The sequence below is a fragment of the Syngnathus leptorhynchus genome, chromosome 16 (genome assembly GCF_054491065.1).
Source record: "Syngnathus leptorhynchus isolate UIUO chromosome 16, UIUO_Slep, whole genome shotgun sequence".
Lineage (NCBI taxonomy): Eukaryota > Metazoa > Chordata > Actinopteri > Syngnathiformes > Syngnathidae > Syngnathus > Syngnathus leptorhynchus.
In genome coordinates this window covers 4,713,119-4,731,365 of record NC_141210.1, presented here as the reverse complement: position 1 = coordinate 4,731,365, position 18,247 = coordinate 4,713,119, and the positions used below count along the sequence as shown (strand labels likewise).

Below are 18,247 nucleotides of genomic sequence, written 5' to 3'. Positions count from 1 at the left end.
TGGGGACCAACAAGCAAGAAAAAAAGTTTACTCTGGGCCATTTACTTCATGTAATATCTTTTTTGACTGACACTTCACCCCAAATCATTTTCCACTCTTCACGCACCATAAATATCTGTTCAATTGGTTAATTAAATGTCAACACCATAACGTTTAAACCAGTTTAGAATCCTGATATGGTGACAGATGCTAAAGGTCACATGAAATTAAGTTAAATTATAGGCCATATTCAGTATTTTATAATCAAACGCTTAATTAAATGTCAGAATGAATGAAGTTATCAAACCTAGCACTCGCTGCTTATTGGTCTTATCCAACCTTACTTTTTTCATCTTGTGCTTCACTCACTGAAGTCCATGTAGTAAACAACCATCAAAACCAGATGACATCCAAAAGCATTAAGGCGCTCTATATTTACAGCAAGCTGCTAAAATGACGGATGTGCAGGAATCCACAGTAACCTCCCGCACTGTTAACGGGAAAAACCGCTCGGGCTTGGACCTGCTTCCACAGCACTTTTACTCACAAGCAGTCTGGGCTCTGATTTGTGAAGTGTCAGGAAACAATTCGAACTTCCTCTGTACCTCTGCAGCCTATTGATACGAGACTAAATTAAGACTCGGCTGTAATTCATTGCACGCAAATGGATTCCTATCTTGTTTCTTGTTTTGTAACGGCAGCGTTTTGAATGACGTCTTCACTTTGTGTGCGAAGAGAGCTGCTCACCCGCCGGGTTGGCCTTTCCTAAATATGTGAACGAGTAGTTGAAGCCCGGGAGAGCTTCTGCTGAGCACTATAAAAAGCACCATGTCGTTGCTCTGAGGAAATTCTCTGGAAGGGATGTCACGTGACCAGCGGCGGATATTGAAGATCCGTCACCATAGATACATAGATACAGTACATGGGTTCTTTCTGACTGTTGTGTAATTTTGACTTTGTGGAAAGTTGACAGACTTACAAAGAAAGTGGCTTTGTGATTTGGGTTTCTTCAGAATTATAAATGCAATCTGTCTCACTTAGGTGTGTTATTTTTATGTGTTGCAATTGTTTGAGTGTGTACGGGAAAAAATTGGGAATGGGCTTTACGGTGACAGGAAATCAAAGTGGCAGACTTCCTGTGTATTTCCTGACATGGATTAAACAGACTTTTTTATTTTTTTTGTGACTTTTCATGATAGACGTTCCTTCCAAGTATAATGCTGCAAAATAAACCGACCTTTGGAGGCTGAATTTTCAGAACATTTACGACTGGACTATCGAGCTATTATCCTAAAAAAATGTAAATGGCCACTTTAGGTAAAATGCTTGACTCCCTGTCTTTGTGGTCACGGGTTTTTTGACTTTTTTGTGCATCCACTTAAGATATAAGTACCTACTCAATTGTTGCTAAGGTGAAGCTGCCTTCAGGGGCTGCATTTTTTTAAAACATTTACAGCTCTGCGTTCGAGCCAGTTCTTTTATGGAAATGGCCGCTCTCAAGCAAAGTAGTTGACTCCCTGTGTCTTTTCAAGCTTGTATTCTTGAGACTTTTTTTGTACATCTACTCGTGATAAAAGTGCCAACCAAATTTTATGTTGCTGAGTCAAACTGACTTTGGAGGCTAAACTTTCCCCCCAAATTTGTGGTCTGAATTAAGACAGTTTTGGAGGGAATGCTTCAAACCAAAACTTCCAATTTGTTTTTTAAATTTGATGAAGAAGAAGAAGGTGAAGGTGTTCATGAGACTTTTTTTTGGGTGTACCCACCAAATTTCATAATGCTTAGTCAAACTAGTTGTAGGGGCTGGATTTTCAAAACAATTTGGAACGTGCTTTGGACTCTTCCTCACGTAGCCTTTGGGGAAAAGGTTCTTGAGACTTTTTCGGCATCTTTCCAGAATAGATGGGCCTGACAAATTGGATGTTTCTAAATGAAACTGGGTTTAGCGGCTGGATCAAGTGACTTGAAGTTGACCTATTGGTCTGTACTAAACTTCACAGAAGAGGGAGGGACTGTATCACATGTCAACACAAGATCGTTTTCACTTAACATGCTCCCTGTGATCTCAGCATGTCGAGGCGGCGTTCTTATACAGTACGTGCGAGTGAGACGGGCGCAAGCGGCCAAAAGTGGCTTCCCGCTCGTGTCTCCACCAGCTCTGCCTGTTTACAATTCCACAACTGCCGGTTGCCATGGAGCGCGGTCGTCAATGAGCTCCAGATGCCAGATAGCACAGAGCGGGCCAGAATCTATGAGTCATCACGGACCAGTAAGTCCCGCCCACCCCTTCAGTCCAAAGTGTCTTTCTCCGAGCACACTCCTCCTGTTCCTCCATATTTTGTGATTTACTGTCAGCCCCCCCTCCCCCCGTGGATCCCCTGCCATGTAAATATTCACTTTTATTTGCTTCACCCAAGCATGCAAGATGATGCTTCATCTTTGCTGCAGTCTGGGTCACTTGGGATGAATTCCAACTTAGAGAAAAAAAAAAAAAAAAGCACTTGAAGGTTGTTTTGTTTCAAATGAAAATAACAGTGATTTGTCCAAATTGTCGTCATCGCAAGTGACGAGCACATGGCAGCTCACCAGGAGTAGCTAGAATAGCATTCGTTCGACATCATCGCTCAGTGTTCCATCTTGGCACAAACAGATTGACTCCCGAAACGGTCGCCAAATCCAAGTTCTTTGTTCCCAAAAAGTTTCTTTCGAGCAATATTTTGTTTTGACTGAGTGGAGTGCCATCCCACAGCAGTGTGCGGTGCGATAAGGTCTTGGTGATCCCTTAATTGTCAACCTGCAGAAATACAATTGACCAAGCTTTTCCCTCGGAATACCCTTGAAAAAGTTTCAAAACAACATGAAAAAAGTATTTCCCAAGCAACATTGTGCTTTTTGTTGCGAGTGGGCGGATAGCAACCAGATTGGATTTAGGTCATGACACAATGTGGTTGGACACCCCCCTCGCAGTCATGGATTTACGTCACATCGTAATAGAGTGCATGAACACTTTCACAATGTCTGTCGCCAAGTAAATGTAGTCCTTGCGCATTGCTAGCTCGACGTAAAGGAATCCCATCCCACAACATTGTTTGCGTGTGAGCAGACAGTTAACAAGTTTTAATTCCAGTAGTTTGTGCTACCATATACAGTTCAAAGGAGTCTCCGATTTCCTTCCGGACGTTATATAACTATAGTCACGCAAAGCAAACAATACAAAACAAAAAAATGTCAGCAGAGCAGAAATCCCGAGCAGACTCGGGACGCTGTGTCGGGAAACACCCCGTGAGTCACTGTGACAGACGTAAGCTTGGAGGCTCTCCCAGAGTGAAGTGACGACCTTCTGGTTAGCGAAGGCTCCAATTGCGCAAACACGGCCCTCGTTAGCTGCGCCATGGCAACCAGAAACACAGCAGCCCAAAAAATAAACACTTGTTTGTAATCCTGGTTGAAAAACACACCAGTTCAAATTGTCCTTGTTTACATTTTTATTTGTATCTAATCAATCAGGATCTATTTGCAAATCTGTTCTTGTTATAAAACTAGCTGGTCTACTTTGAGTACGCTTCTTTGAACAATTGCCAACAAAAGAAGTTAAACAAGGCGGAAGTACATGCCGAAACATGTCAGGTAATGTAACCTAAAATTAAATAGTTTGTCATAAAAGAACCCCCCCAAAAAAAGTGATTGACAAGGGAAACAAAATGAACTTAGTACAACTAGGTATATGAATGTTTTTCTGTCGAGATTCTACAAAAACGATAGCGTTTGTGGCCGCTTCGTCTGAATTGAGCTGTAATGTAAGATAGCAGCGTGATTGATTGTTATCATTCCAGGAAATACAAGGTGACTCATTTGTGGTCATTGACTTTAATCTGGAAGTGAATCTTAAAATACAGTTCTACCAAAATACAGCTCGAGTACATTCAAATAAAAAAGTATTCTCAGTCTCTTAGTCCGTAAAAATGAAACTGAAACAATTATAATTTTTTTTTTGGTTGCATTGCTGTATTTTTTTTGTCTAGTTTTATGCTAACATTGAAAAATTACTCAGATAAATACGCTAGGGTGCTAGCAATATTTGAAGAAAAGCATCTGGGAAATGAACAACTTGAACAAAGAAACACGACTAAACTGTGATCAAATATTGTCATAACACACAAAGTCATAAAACACGCTCAGTTGTTCGGAGGAGCAAAGCCTCCCTTCTGCCGAATCGGTGAATCAGCGACACATTTTTCCTGTGAAGCTCGCTGCCACTTCCACCGACTCCGAAAGGAGGGAGCAAAGGAGGGAGGAGCCTGATGTGCTTGGTAGCATCTTGTTATTCCATGTCAGACTGTAACACTTGGATGTAACGCTGCTTAAGATGGGATAAGATAAAGATGGCATACTTGATTCATCTCTGTTGTATAATCATTCAGCACTCAAGAACTCGATAGTGTTTAGCTGCCATTTTGTTCGCCTGGATAACATTTGGATAGAAATAGTCATAGTAGTTGTAGTAGTAGTGGGGTGAAGGTGATTTATGGAAGACCATTTCCAGCATGTTGAGTCATAAAGTACACATGATGACTGGAACGTGAGCCATTCATGCGTTTGATAACGTGCTAGCTGCTAGCATGACACACATCCTGCCCTTTTGCATTTTATCGGGAAATGGTCACGTTTCATATAACCCAAGTGTCAACATTGGTCAGCATACAGGACAAATGTTGTGAAATGGCATCAGAAAATGAAAGATTGCGTTAATGTGAACTTTTTGTTTGGTTTCCCCACGAAACCAAGCTTGCTGATGAAGTTCGATACATCAGAAGTCATGAACATCTGATCCAACACCGCATTTGCGATAAGGTCTCAAAAGACTGATAAGTACTGGTTGTATTTTATAGAACAAATACGGTTGTATTATTCTTATCTGGATCACTGGGCAGGGCCACGTGTACTCTCATGCTGATATTCTCAGTAAAATTTCAAGTTTGAGAAATGTGAGTCACTTGCTGCGGCACGTCAGGAAACCCCTCATCGTTACTCACGGTGCGACACAACTGCCTCAAATTTTTAATCTCATTGTCATTGACTCAAATACAGGAAAACTGGGGTTTGAATGATAAAGTTTTCAAGGTCTGCGAAAGGCGAAGATGGTGATGATAGTGCTATCTCCATAATCCGTCCAATCCAATTTTTTTTTATAACATTGGTTTGTTTGCCTGTGCAATTGGACGTCACGCTGCTTTAAAAGCAACTCAAATAACATGCTGGGAGGAGCACAAACAACAAAAGATTTTCACCAATGTGATTGAGTCATTCATTCATCAGTACGCTGGGTGTGTGCACGTGCGTGTTTGTGTGTTTCAGCAGGCTTTGATTTCATCCAAATGCATTCATCAAATGAAACCTTATACGTAGCAATGCGGATCGGATAGAATTGCCTTAACAATGCATTGCGTCAATCTGAGCGCCATTCATGAAATGCAGCAGTGCAATATATATATATATATATATATATATATATTTATATATATATTTTTCATTCAGAAGACTTCATTTTAAAATGTCCACCTCGTGAACAGTTCTTCCCACTAACGCAGATAACCTTGCGCTGAAGTGCCATCCAATGTCCAATTCGGCCAGCAATTTGGCTCAAGGACATTCATTCGCATAAAAAACTTTTAGCCAAACTATACGGACAGCACACCTTCATAAAAAAAAAAAAACACTATGTCCAGCTTACCAAATGACTCGCGTGGGAAGGAATACGTTTTTCCATGACGTGCGCTCATGACTTCATGGGCATTTAGTTGAGCGTAAACACTTGCAGCTGCAGGGTCTTACATTTTCAATTGCAGGAATTCAAACTGTGCTGAGCAGACACTTTATTATCATAGTGCAATTATCTGTTTGGATGCATTTGTATGAATACGAGCAACCTGCAACACTTGAGGGCGGTTTGTTCATAGAACCACCAAAACGGAATTTGCATTGTTTCCACATAGTTTTTCAATCATCAAAAAGTTAATTATAGTCAAAATTGGTCACTGTCCCAAATAGGTCTAAAAATGACAATTTGTCATTAATTTTACAAATATATTGGTAAATTCTTTTGTTGCCAATCACTTTAGTATTTTTTTTTTTTTTTTTAGAAAATTAATTTCTGAACAATCTCTTTGACTTCTGATGTTCAAAGTAGTCATCCATTAACTTATTGTGTATTCAAGTAACCCATGTTTGTCCCTGACAAAGAAAAAATTGGCACACCCTGTCTTCAAAAAATGCAAACCAGGAAAGGGCTGCGGCTTCACACAACATGGTTAAGTTGCGGAGGAGATGTTTTATAGGAATATACCTGCCCAATGAGGAAATTATCCATCCATCCATTCGGATAGAAAGATGGACAGACTGATGAAGAGACACTCCAAAGCACTTTCCCAGTTGGAAAAAACAAAAATGAAAGTCTTTGTTTGCAAAAAACTGCTCTCCAGCGATTCCTCTGATTGGACAGCCTGCATTTAGCATGTGCTCAAAAAGCATCATCAAAGCAAGCACTGAGATTTATTTATTTTTTTGTCCAAAGCGCGATTGGATTACTGACATCCGATAGAGCAATCTTTTCTTTTCCCGTGCTCGATTGAATAATTGTCCGCAAACAACCGAGAAGTGGAGCTCAATGAACGGGGATGGACGGACAGCATTTGTCCTGGCGAGAAACCCAAGCTCCTCCGGTGTGAGGTCATCATCAGCGAGCGCTCGTGGGATCGCGTGTCGGCAGGGGCCACACGTCCATTTTTAATCTGCACACGTGTTTTTACCAATAACCTTTACTCCAGTTTCTTTTACTCAGAAGACTAAAAAAAAAAAATTCCATGAAAATGATTTTGGTTGTCATCTGCTTCCTCATGGTGTATAGCTTTTCCTTTATTTTGTTTCACTGAATTTCACAGGAACCGTGGCCACCTGCCAGGCCCACTAATGTGGAATTAGAAGCGTTATACGTTGGGTTCCTCTTTCTTAATAACGAGACAGTATAACTGGCGGTTGAGCGAAAAGTCTTCTGACCTGCTGATCATTGACGTTAACCATGTGAGCGCATGCGTGATGTGAGCATCGCTGAACTCATTTGGACCTGTGAGTCACTCGGTGAGTGATAGTCACATTAAGAACGACCACCTCAGCTAAGTTAACCTCGTCACCGCATTGCCCGGAATTCGACAATTGTCGTAGCTACTTTGACGATGATGCTTCTATAAAAACATTAAAAAGTTGATTTGTTTAGAATTGCATTGCTGTTTTTAACCACAGTGCCATCTGCTGGATTTGGCGGGGCAATGCTAGGCATGCCCCTTTTCTTTTGTGAGGGCCAAAAAGCTGACGGCTCATGTTGTAGCACGTTCAGGAAATTGGGGGGGGGGGTGTTTTCAGGCTTGCAACGATGACCTCATGTTGGCTCTTCCCGTCTTGGCTTTAATTGAGCTTCTCAGGCTTGCCAGTACTAGCATGTCATGCGGGTTTGTGGTGTTGGTGGGTGGGTATTGTGGATTAATACTGCCCATAGTCAACATACTTCTCTCCAATGTTTGTTATGACAGCAGGAGTCAGACTGATGGCGCTGCTTGACATGGGGGAGATGAAAGTAATGTGCACGGAAATACGGCACCATTGTTTGTTGGCTATTCTGGTCTGAGCCGCAAAAATAAATAATCTAATAAATATTTCGTATGTGCTGCAGCCTGCTAATATGATGGTGACTAGTCATAATTATTTTTTAAGTTTGACCTGGTGCAAAAAGTAAAAACAATGCAGTATTGTTAGATATTCAAATTACTGCAACACTGGAACTGAAGCGGCGACAATAGCTACGTATCCTAACAAACATTCCCTTTGACCTACATTCCGCAAACACTACCTGCCACATGGACCGACCCCCCTTCACAATCAATCGCAAGACATCAGTGTACGTGAATGGAAGACAAAGAAAGCAGAAGCTACCGTTCGATCAAGAATAGATGCTCACTGTCAGCTGACATGCTGGATTCCAGGATGAGGCCAAAAGTCATGTCCATTCTTTGGCTGCCTGTTGACACCCTATAAATAAATTCAAGCAGTTGCAAGGTGATGAGAAGATGATGGGACGCTGACATCTAGTGGATTATGGGACGCCAGTCCAGAGCCAGATAATGATAGTCCAAGCATAGCCAATAGGATGACTAATTAATTACCGAAGCCTGCAGGCTTTAGTAATGACTTTGCCTGTGCAATCTCCTTTCCGTCAAAAAGAAACCAGATGATTAATCTTTACCGCCGTAGTTTATGGGTCACGCACGTTCCGCCAGTCCAGAGTAAAACTTGATCAGCTGCGGCGGTTAAAATATGCTTGTCGTTCCCAGAGTGACTCCGCTTCAATTTTCACGAGAAATATTGTGACGAAAGCCAATGTGCTCTTTTACGTGGAGAGTTTTAGGTGTCATTTGAATTCATGATGGCGTGCTCAGCTATCCCCAGACAACTCTTTCAGCCACAGTCAAACCGGCTATTGCGCAGTTTCTTTTTCGTTTTACCATGACAGCGTCGACTTATCTCTTTGTATAACGTTCATATGTTGTTGCCTAACAACTGATCCTAACCACTTCATGTCACTGAGATTGGAAATAAATGTCATTATGCTGAGTGCCACCTTGCACCCAGGAGCAGACAATGCTTGAGATGTGAAAATTGCTGAATTAAAACATGAATGAAATATCAACTTAAGTTCATGTTAACAAAAATGAAAATCGGGGTTTACACAATCTTTCCTTGCCGAATTTTTAACTCGTACGCATCTCGATTTGATCTCTCTGTTTACCTTGATGATTTCACTCTTGAAGCAGTAAGCACGAGTCAGAAAAAAAAAAAAGGACCAGATATTCCACTCAAGTTAAAAACAAAAAAAACATGCGAAAACAATGTTAGGCTTGGCATTCATCAGACCGCACTTGCGAACCTGAAATGAATGCAGATGAAGCCGCTAACAAGCTCAGCTCTTCAAGCGAAAGGTGCAAATGCCACCGTTGTGCATTGAGCTCCGTCACCTCCATACTGAACCTATCTCCCAGCATGGGAGCTGTCTGTAATCAAATAAGAGACCATGATGTGTGATTGCACCTAACTACCAGCGTATTATCTGGACGTTGCTTCCCTGCACTATTTGCTCGCTTCATTTAACAACAGTAACATGGCTTGGTAATTGGACTTAGCTTGTGACTTTAAGCTGCAAAGTGGAGATAAAGTAGAGCCGTTCTTCAAGAAAAGCGCAAGTTCATTGTTTTTCGAGAAATAGATGCCCGAGAGGCAGGTGAAGGAGTTTGCCAGTGGAGACAAAGATGGAGGAGGGTCGCGCAGTGTTCTTTCTACTTCCTCCGTCATTGTGCTGCCGCACATTGTGCCACTTTTATCAAGGTGGGCGCAGGAAGTCCATTCAGAGAGAATTGCGTGCCCCCACACAACCTATAAATGGAATAATGAGCACATTGCTTGTGTAATTTTATATTAATCATATCCAGCATGCAGCCTCTGTCATTATAGCTGATGAGTAGCACTGATTTAGGTCACTGGTCCTTTATCAGTGAAGAGCATATTTCATCACTATCAACCATCTAGCAATAAATTATGATCATGAATTGAAAATTGCTGTTGATGTTCCACAGGGGTCAATACTTGACCCATCATCATTGGCTCAGACTATTTTCTGAAGCCAACAGCTATTCACTCACAAATTCCTATTTTGTTCTTTCTGTAACGCCATCAATGTTTTTGAAATGAAATCATCTATAAAATATTTTTAAGACACAAGAATTATTTTTACACTTGAACACTAACATGGCATTCATTATCATCGTTAGTTTGTATATTGAAAAAAATAAAAGCTCATTAAATAGTATCCCACAAGTGTCTGTGCTCGGATTAATGAAAATAAAAACAAGAAAAATATTTTCATTTGATGTAATATTTATCATCGACTGCACACACATCAATGCCTTCTTCACATGTAATTTTCTAATACATGACACTTTGACATGAAACACCAAGAAAAATGAGTTACATATACGCAACATTGTTTTCTCCTTCCACCGTAAAACTCCAAATTTATATCTTGATTATACATTTATGGCTAAGTAGCCTTCCCTGATGTTGTTTAGTAATGCAACTTGACAGAACATGAAAAACAAATTCCCACCACATAAAAGATTAACCAATGCAAAAAACAAGTTAAAGCTACAACGACATTATCACAACATAAACATACACTGAAACAAAAGTTAACGTACGCCAGAAAGACCGAGAAACGTGATGTTTGCAGTAACCTGTTTGAGAACTGAGGCATTTTTTTTTCGGGGGGGGGCAAAACAGCATTCAACTCTGAATGAGGAATCAGTCGTGGTATTCCACAGGGGTCTTTCCTTAGACCACCATTATTGCTTATCATTTGTATATTACGACAACAACTGTACCCAATATTCCAGTTTAAATCCTTAGCTTATTGTTCGACTCGGCTCATGCTTGCTTACAGAGATTGACGCGGTTATTTCCCATGATGCACTAGCCCCCCACCTTCCACCTGTTTACATTGAGAAATCAATAACACATGATACAAAATCATGATGTCTTGTCTGCTGTGACAGACATTGAAGCCCAACATTGCTTCAGTAGATCTCAATCAATTACAGTTGTTGTTTGTTCATAATTACAAATGGATTTGTGAAATGATCGATACAAAAAAACTGAAACAAATGCACTGAATGAAACGAATCTTATTTTTCTACAATAAGAAATAAATATCCACTTACAATGACAAAATTGAACCTAATAGACAGTATTCACGTAGAACAAGGTCGGCTTGTCGCAATTTTTTTTTTTTTTTCCCGAGTAACTGACCTTTCACTAACATCCATTCCCTCTTGGTATCTGTCGCTAACATCAAGCTTCAAGAACTGACACCCGTATTTCCCAGAGGAGCATTATCAAATTTTTGGGGGGAAATTACATTTTAGAGAGAAGCAGCAGGCAAAAAGATGTGCAGTGTTTTTTTTTAATCAGGAACTTGCGTTTGTCTGGCTTACGTATTTTGGCATTCTGGAAACTGCATTAAAAATAATGGTTCAAATGGGCTAGTATTTGAGTTATGTGCTCAACTGTGATCGGCCCAGTCTGCATTTTTATTTGAGTGTGACCATACCTGCAGACATTTGACATTCACAAAGTGACGGCCACGCCACAATCATAGCGTCCTTTCATTTTGGTGATTTTGGCGGCCAGCAGGAGGAGAAGGCCGGCGGCCAGCTCTAAAGCGAAGGAGACCCACGCCATGGCGAAAGACCAGCCGAACGACACCCTCACATAAGCTAGCTCCTCTTGAGCCACAATTCGCCGGAACTCCTCCATGGCCTTGTTGGAGTATTCGATGTAGAGGCTTACGCCAGTCAGGGTAAAAAGACCTGGATAGATGAAAACAACAGATGGGATTCAACTGAATATGTAAAATATCTATATTTTTCTAGTTGTTTTTGATGTTGTGTGTTTTCACCTAAAACACTGGTTCCCCACAAAAAAAAAAACAGATAAAAATGCTACTGTAGAGCAACTAGCCCTATAAAAAAAAATCAAAAATAAATCAAACCATCTGTCCTCAATGACTGGCTAATGAAAAACAAAAACCGGCACGCTCATTATTTGAGCGATGAGCGTTTCCATTAAGTCCATCATTTATCAGCATCATATTGTCTTTGACCGCTCAATTGTCTTGCATGACAATCAAGGTCGGCTGAAAGCAGAGTCGGGACCGTTCTATTCAATTTGCCACAAGTTGGTCGACTTGCATGAAAATCATTCTCTTCACACACAGCATGTGTTAGAAAACAAAATTTGATTCCGGGCTCATTTCAATGCAGCGGATTCCACTGAAGAATCTTTTCATTCTTTACATTTCTCTTCCAAAATACTTTAATGCAACGTCCTCATCGCAAAGTGGATACAGAATTTTTACCGAATAATAGCTGCCTTGATTTGCAAAACAAAAATGGGCTTGGTTATAAATGTGGCATTAAGGATAAGCAGTGCGAGGTGTCACGATAGCGCTTTTAAACACCTTTGGACCCCCGAAAAAAGTTTGGCAACAGCAAACACAATGGAAATAAGCTTTTGAGTGTCTTTGCCGAAAGAATACATGTCATAGCCATTACGAGATTCGAATTGTGCAGAACACAGACAAATGGCGCAATGACTGAAATGAACTTGGCCCAGAAGATGGCAACATGAGCTGTTATTTTGTCTGACATGTATTTGCAGTGATATGCAGTTGTTGCCTCTCTCCTTGGCAAACAGCCATTCCTCTTGACTTACTTTATGGACAGTGCCTATAAAATAGTGCATTGGCGCTGCATGAAGCTTTGGCACAAAAAAGATTGCTGAGGAAAACTCATTAGTATTAGATGAGCGTTTAGCAGCATGGCAGTTCTCGTTACGGTGTTTTGTTGTCCGAAAACCTATGAATCCGATTTTGCTTTTCTTCTAGTCGAGGAAATAGAGGTCCCCGGTGAGGACAATTCGTTCGTAAAAGACATCTACAGAGCTTTCTTGAAATACGAGCAGGGCTGGGCAATCAACCAATCAATCAATCAATCAATCAATCAATCGTTTATTTATTTCAATTTTATTTGATTAACAGGTTTGTCAGGATGATTTAAAAAATATATATATATATATATGTAGAATATACGGTGTGTATAAAGTCAACCAAAATTATGTAATCAAAGTCAACTACGATAATTCAAGCCGGTGAAATCAGTTGCTGGGTTTAGTGTTTGCAAAGCGTAATTGCAGACTGTTCGAAAAGTGAATTAGTGACAAATACCTTGGTCAACTGGAATATTTGCCACCTGTTCACTTTCACAATGAAATGTACAGAGAGCGTATTGACAAAGGCTGGAATGAGACTCTGACGGTCGCCTCGAGGAGGAAAATAAAAAGTCGTGGAAAGCTGAAAATGGATTCTCAAGGTTCATCTTGAGTGGAAGCAAACAAAGCATTGATCCCATGTGTGTTAGAGAACAAAAGCAAAACAATGGCATTTGGACCTACTGCAGATGAGAAAGTAGAATGCGGTTCCGGTCAACAGCTTCGGGCTGTAGGCCAAGGAACTGACGAGCCCGCAAATCCAACCAAACACCAGCAACACTAATCCGAATGGCAATATGATGACCACCGCCTTGTGCAGAGCTGAAAGACAAACACACGCGCACACGAAAATCTCATTAATCACAAGACTATAGGATTCCTATTTGTACTTGTCATCCAATCTACACCCCACGGCTGTTTTGTTGTTGTTGCTCTAATAATAGACAATTGGTGAGAAAGCGAAAGCAATTTTAATTGTCCGATTTCCCATTCCGGCATATACTTACCCGAGATGAAAATGTGTTACAGAGAGGCCTGTTTTGAATTGCATTTAGGTCTTTTTTCCCCACTATGTCGACTGCAAAGAGTGAGGATCCGAAAAATGAAAACTAATTTTCACTTTCCTGTCATTACAGTTGGCTCGCACTGATGTGTTGGCAGTGACCAGCCACAACCAGCAGGTGGCGTTGAGTGTCACAGAATGGTAAGTGAAGATGGATGGAGCAGTTTTTAAACGCATAAAAAAAAAAAACGCTCACCGAGAAGGTGCCTCTCCACTTCAGACAGGGCCGACATGTTTGCCGTAAAGGAAGAGATGACGGAACTCTTGTCTGATCCTGAAAATGTCAAGAGAAAATGTTCAACGGGAGATTAGCCTTATCGAGGCAAATCTGCTATTTGAAAGCCACGTACAGAGAATGATGTTACTTTAATGGCTGTAATCTTGAAGAACTCTCATAGGAAAGGATAAAAAGCTCATTTTGCCTCATTCACGACTCATACATTCAGACACCCATTTTGTTGTGGTAGAGAACATAAGTGCAGTGTGAAAAGCCTTGATGGTAATGGTGCATTTAAATGGTTTTATTGTCTTGTCAATTTTTGTCAATTGTGAATTTTTAATAGCTTGCTGGCAAATTGTTGGGTTTTTGGAGTGTCGACCCACACACTGAGTGCAACACAACCATTGTTTCTTTTTTTGCCCTCCATACTCCGGGCTCTCCATCAACGCTCGCCTTGTTGCAACTCCCTAGATCTGTTGTCATGGTAATGAGAGCTATACTCTGTAGTGGCCACACAGTCGTTGGTGTAAAGTATGTTGATCCAACTTTCCTAAATTATGAAAAAAAAAAAATGCACAGGTTAAAGCCTCGACTGGGGCTTTCTCCCACATCAGCAAAAGCTGAACTCCTGATTTCTCCTGATGCTGTATGATCAGTACGTGAATGGCGCTGTGCATTACCATGACAATGCGTCTGATTCATCAAGTTGCTTGGAGTACACGGAAGGATGAACAGTGACGTTCAAATTGAAGCCCGTTTTAAATTAAGCCTGCATTCAAACAGCATCATGACAATTGATGCCTAACTGTGACACATGTTTTCTAGACAGGTTGTCAATCACCTTGGAATTTTTGCAGCCCATTACATTTTGCAGCCCATTTCATTTTGCAGCCGCGTTGGCAATTTCTATACAAGTAAGGGGGACCTGATGAGATGAGGTGTTTCAAGTGTTACTTTAATCTTTCTGTCAATCTTAAGTTGTGCTTTATTTGCACTGAAATACAGTATTTGAAAAGACACTTTTGCACACTGAAGACCCTTATTGTACCAAGATAAGACAGGGGGCTGGGCGTTTTGCAATGAGGTTTTTATGGATGGATGCCGTTGCTGACTTCAACCCTCCCTATTCATCTAAGTCTGTCCAGCTTTACCTCTCAGGGCCTCCATTTGTCACCCACCCATCCATGTACTGATCAGAATTCAACTAACGTTCAGCTACCTTCGTACCAATCAAAACCAAATCAAGGATGTGCGTCTAATCAATTCCAGTGCAATAACGGATAAATAAAAAAAATATCGGAAAAACTTGTAAAAATGTGCTTTTCAGTGCAGCAATCAATAAGTGCACGTACCTTCATTAATTCTCCACAGTCCGGAGTAGGAACTCAGGTCCTCAGAGTCGGTGTAGTTAGGTTTATTCACATCGATGATGTACCAATAATCAGTTCCAATTGACACGGCGAGGCAACAAAAACTGAGCAAACCCGAAAAGCCAGCAGAGAGAACTACCAAACCGTACCTCATCGTGAAGGTGACAGTTATTCAAATACTCCGTGCATTTTTCAGCTAGAAAAATAAATAAAACGGATTTTACAACGATCGTCCAAGACGCGCAAAAGCTTCGCTTCTTAATTCACTCTGAGTTCGTCTCTACCGCTCTCACTGCCACTGGGAACATTCAAGAGAAAATAACACTTTGTGCTCACTTTTTCTGCTAAAATAACAGCCGGAGATGCTTCTGTATTGAGGGAGGTAACTGACAGGTGATTCGCACTCAACAGGGCGAACAAGCGACTGGGTAGCGACGTCAAGTGCGACGAAAGCGAATAATTGCCTCCGGTTTTAGATTTCAAAATAAAAGTAAAGACCATGGTTTGACTTATGAACTGCGTATTTATGTAACTCGTTTCCGGTCTCCGTGTAGGGTATCGCAATAGCTCTAATTAAATCGTTGTTGAAAACGGAGTGACATTCTTCAAAGAAACCAACTCTAGTCGCTGTTTTATAATGTGAAAATGTCTACTTTATCGTCAAATTCAGAGTCTACTTTATCGTCAAATTCAGAAGAGAAGAAGAATTCAACACAGCATCCACTCGTAAAACAAGTAACATTTATCGAACAAAAAATTTGGCGGGAGAAAATAGTACCCCTCTGTTTGTACTCAAGTAAAAAGGTAGGTATTGACTCTTGTCCCCCATGGAGAAAATGGTAAGTGGTCGATTGTTGTGAGAGAAAAGAGATGCCACTAGCTTTCTCAGGTAAATAACAATCAACGCAGTGGGGTAGTTAAACTAATAAATTGGGGTGTAACTTAAATGCCCTTTTCATAACAAAACCACAAGGCTTATTGATGTGAGGAGAATGTTCTAGAAGCTCTTGTTTTTCTTTCCAAAAAGAAGATGGCCGCCTAATGAGCAGCGCTTTTGGAGACAACTAGAGCCTGATAATGTGCGTGCTTTGAACACCTAATTCCCTTCCACTTACACAAATAAGTGTGTCCACTCCTTGGTGAGGTAAGAGAAGAGACATTTACAAAAAAGTGGGCCTCCACTTTAGGATATTTCAACCCTGTTCTCGTGTTTCTAATGAATTTCTGTGATCTCTTGTGGGGGGAAATTAATATCTCTGCTATGTATGGAGCTTACAAAGCCGCTCTCTCAAAAGAGTGGTGTTTAAGAAGAAAAAAGGGAAGACAGACCTTTTTTTTTCAGTGGTTGAAAATGTTACGATGGAGAACAAACAAAACCACACACAAAGGATCACACTGAGTCTTGATTGTTGTCTTCTTGCTGGGCAGGACGTTGACGTTTGGAAGATTGTGGCAGTCACTCAAACGTGGACTCGTAAACATGAGAAATGCTGCATTGTGGAGGAAAAAAACAAAAAACAGCAACGCTGCAATTGAGCGCTCTGCGGTAAGCACGGACAATGGAATGATGTGAGGTTCTCTCTGGATTTATCTCGATTACTTGACATATAAATGGTCTTCTCAAATAAACCATCTTCATCTTATCAGGTTGGGTCTGGAGGACACCAAGAACATCAGCAGCTTCTTGTTTAATTTGCAAGTCATGCATGATTTATCCTCCATTTTTGGAGTCAGCCCTTGACCGAGCTGTCTATTCTTCTGGAAAATCACACGCTTGGTTTTACCATTTTAGCAAGCTAACAAAAAAAGAAATATGTTGCTGTTCTTGTGGCAATATTTTTTTTAAAGTAGAGTTAACCTGATTTGAAGATGACCTACTCATATTCTGGTGACCACAATGACCAATCTCTCATGAAAGATATTTGTGACTAATAATATATTTGTGTTCCACTTTAGGATGTCAAGGTTGGAGCTTTACTATACAAAGCTGCCTGGCATAGTGTTTGTGGGCTTGATTGAGCAGGAGAGCTAACCTTTCAATATGAATCCTCAAAGGTTCTCAGTCATAACGGATCGCTATGCAACTTAAGGTAAGATCTTTTTCCATTATGTATTTTTTCACTATGTGCCATTTGATAAAAGGTGGAATCAAGTGATGTATAAGAAAGTAGTCATAGATATTTTACTTTTATGGGGTTGATTAAAATTGTTCATATGTTTTTTGTAATTTTGTCAAAGAAAATTACATTTACAAAACACAAATGGGTCTTCAGTCAATATACTTTAAATATGTATTAGTCAATAAGTGTGAAAATGTTATTTTACCTGTGGGGTCAAATTGTACAGGTAAGTGGCAATCTACTTTTTTTGACAACTGTGCTATGTTTTTGTGGAGCAATTAAAAAAACACTATTTGTAGACACTCAAAACACAATACAGAAAATTACATTTACAAATCACAAATGGGTGTTCAGTTAATATACTTTAAATATGTATTTGTCAATAAGTGTGAAAATGTTATTTTACCTGTGGGGTCAAATTGTACAGGTAAGTGGCAATCTACTTCTTTTTTGACAACTGTGCTATGTTTTTGTGGAGCAATTAAAAAACACTATTTGTAGACACTCAAAACACAATACAGAAAATTACATTTACAAATCACAAATGGGTCTTCAGTCAATATACTTTAAATATGTATTTGTCAATAAGTGTGAAAATGTTATTTTACCTGTGGGGTCAAATTGTACAGGTAAGTGACAATCTACTTCTTTTTTAACAACTGTGCTATGTTTTTGTGGAGCAATTAAAAAACACTATTTGTAGACACTCAAAACACAATACAGAGAGAATAATTGAGTACCTAAAATGTAACGAGAACGGCTGAGATTAAAACTCTAAACCCCTCAACTCTTATGTAATTTTTTCATTTCTGCTCAAATTCAGAGCTTGGGCTTTGAGGTTCAGCTGTCTTTCATTTTTTATAAAGGTGCATATGTGGAGGCAGGTTATTCGGCGTCTCCACGTTACCCGCTGCGCGGTTGCATTAGACGTCATGACAACGCCGGAATGGGCAGCGAATATCGGACAAATGACGTTTTGAACTGCAATGAGCTTATTCGACTTAGAGTTTAACTCTCCAACGCGAACACTGAGTCACACAATGAATCATAATTTTTCCCCATGATGGTGGCC

General features: G+C 40.3%; 1 protein-coding gene and 1 long non-coding RNA gene across 2 annotated transcripts; one reads left to right on the top strand and one right to left on the bottom strand.

Annotated features, from left to right (window-relative positions):
• Window positions 1–9,957: 9,957 nt before the first annotated feature.
• On the bottom strand, window positions 9,958–15,445 carry LOC147044287 (transmembrane protein 235-like). Its single transcript, XM_085934251.1, has 4 exons — window positions 15,038–15,445; window positions 13,662–13,739; window positions 13,087–13,224; window positions 9,958–11,444 (listed from the first exon to the last, which is right to left on the bottom strand). Exons 1-4 carry the CDS (start codon window positions 15,207–15,209, stop codon window positions 11,203–11,205), a joined length of 630 nt encoding a protein of 209 aa, XP_085790377.1. The 5' UTR covers window positions 15,210–15,445; the 3' UTR covers window positions 9,958–11,202.
• Window positions 15,446–15,613: 168 nt separating this feature from the next.
• On the top strand, window positions 15,614–17,849 carry LOC147044286 (uncharacterized). The gene is made up of 3 exons (XR_015068522.1): window positions 15,614–16,199; window positions 16,484–16,601; window positions 17,012–17,849. It is a non-coding gene; the product is annotated as an uncharacterized LOC147044286 (long non-coding RNA).
• The last annotated feature ends 398 nt before the right edge of the window (window positions 17,850–18,247 follow it).

Bases quoted from the DNA above. Each gene is read 5' to 3' on its own strand.
- LOC147044287 (XM_085934251.1), bottom strand. From the start codon at position 15,209: ATGAGGTACGGTTTGGTAGTTCTCTCTGCTGGCTTTTCGGGTTTGCTC. The intron at 13,225-13,661 runs GTGAGCGTTTTT...TTTGTCTTTCAG, and splicing joins AGTGGAGAGGCACCTTCTCG to CTCTGCACAAGGCGGTGGTC. The intron at 11,445-13,086 runs GTAGGTCCAAAT...TCATCTATCCAG, and splicing joins ATTCTACTTTCTCATCTGCA to GTCTTTTTACCCTGACTGGC.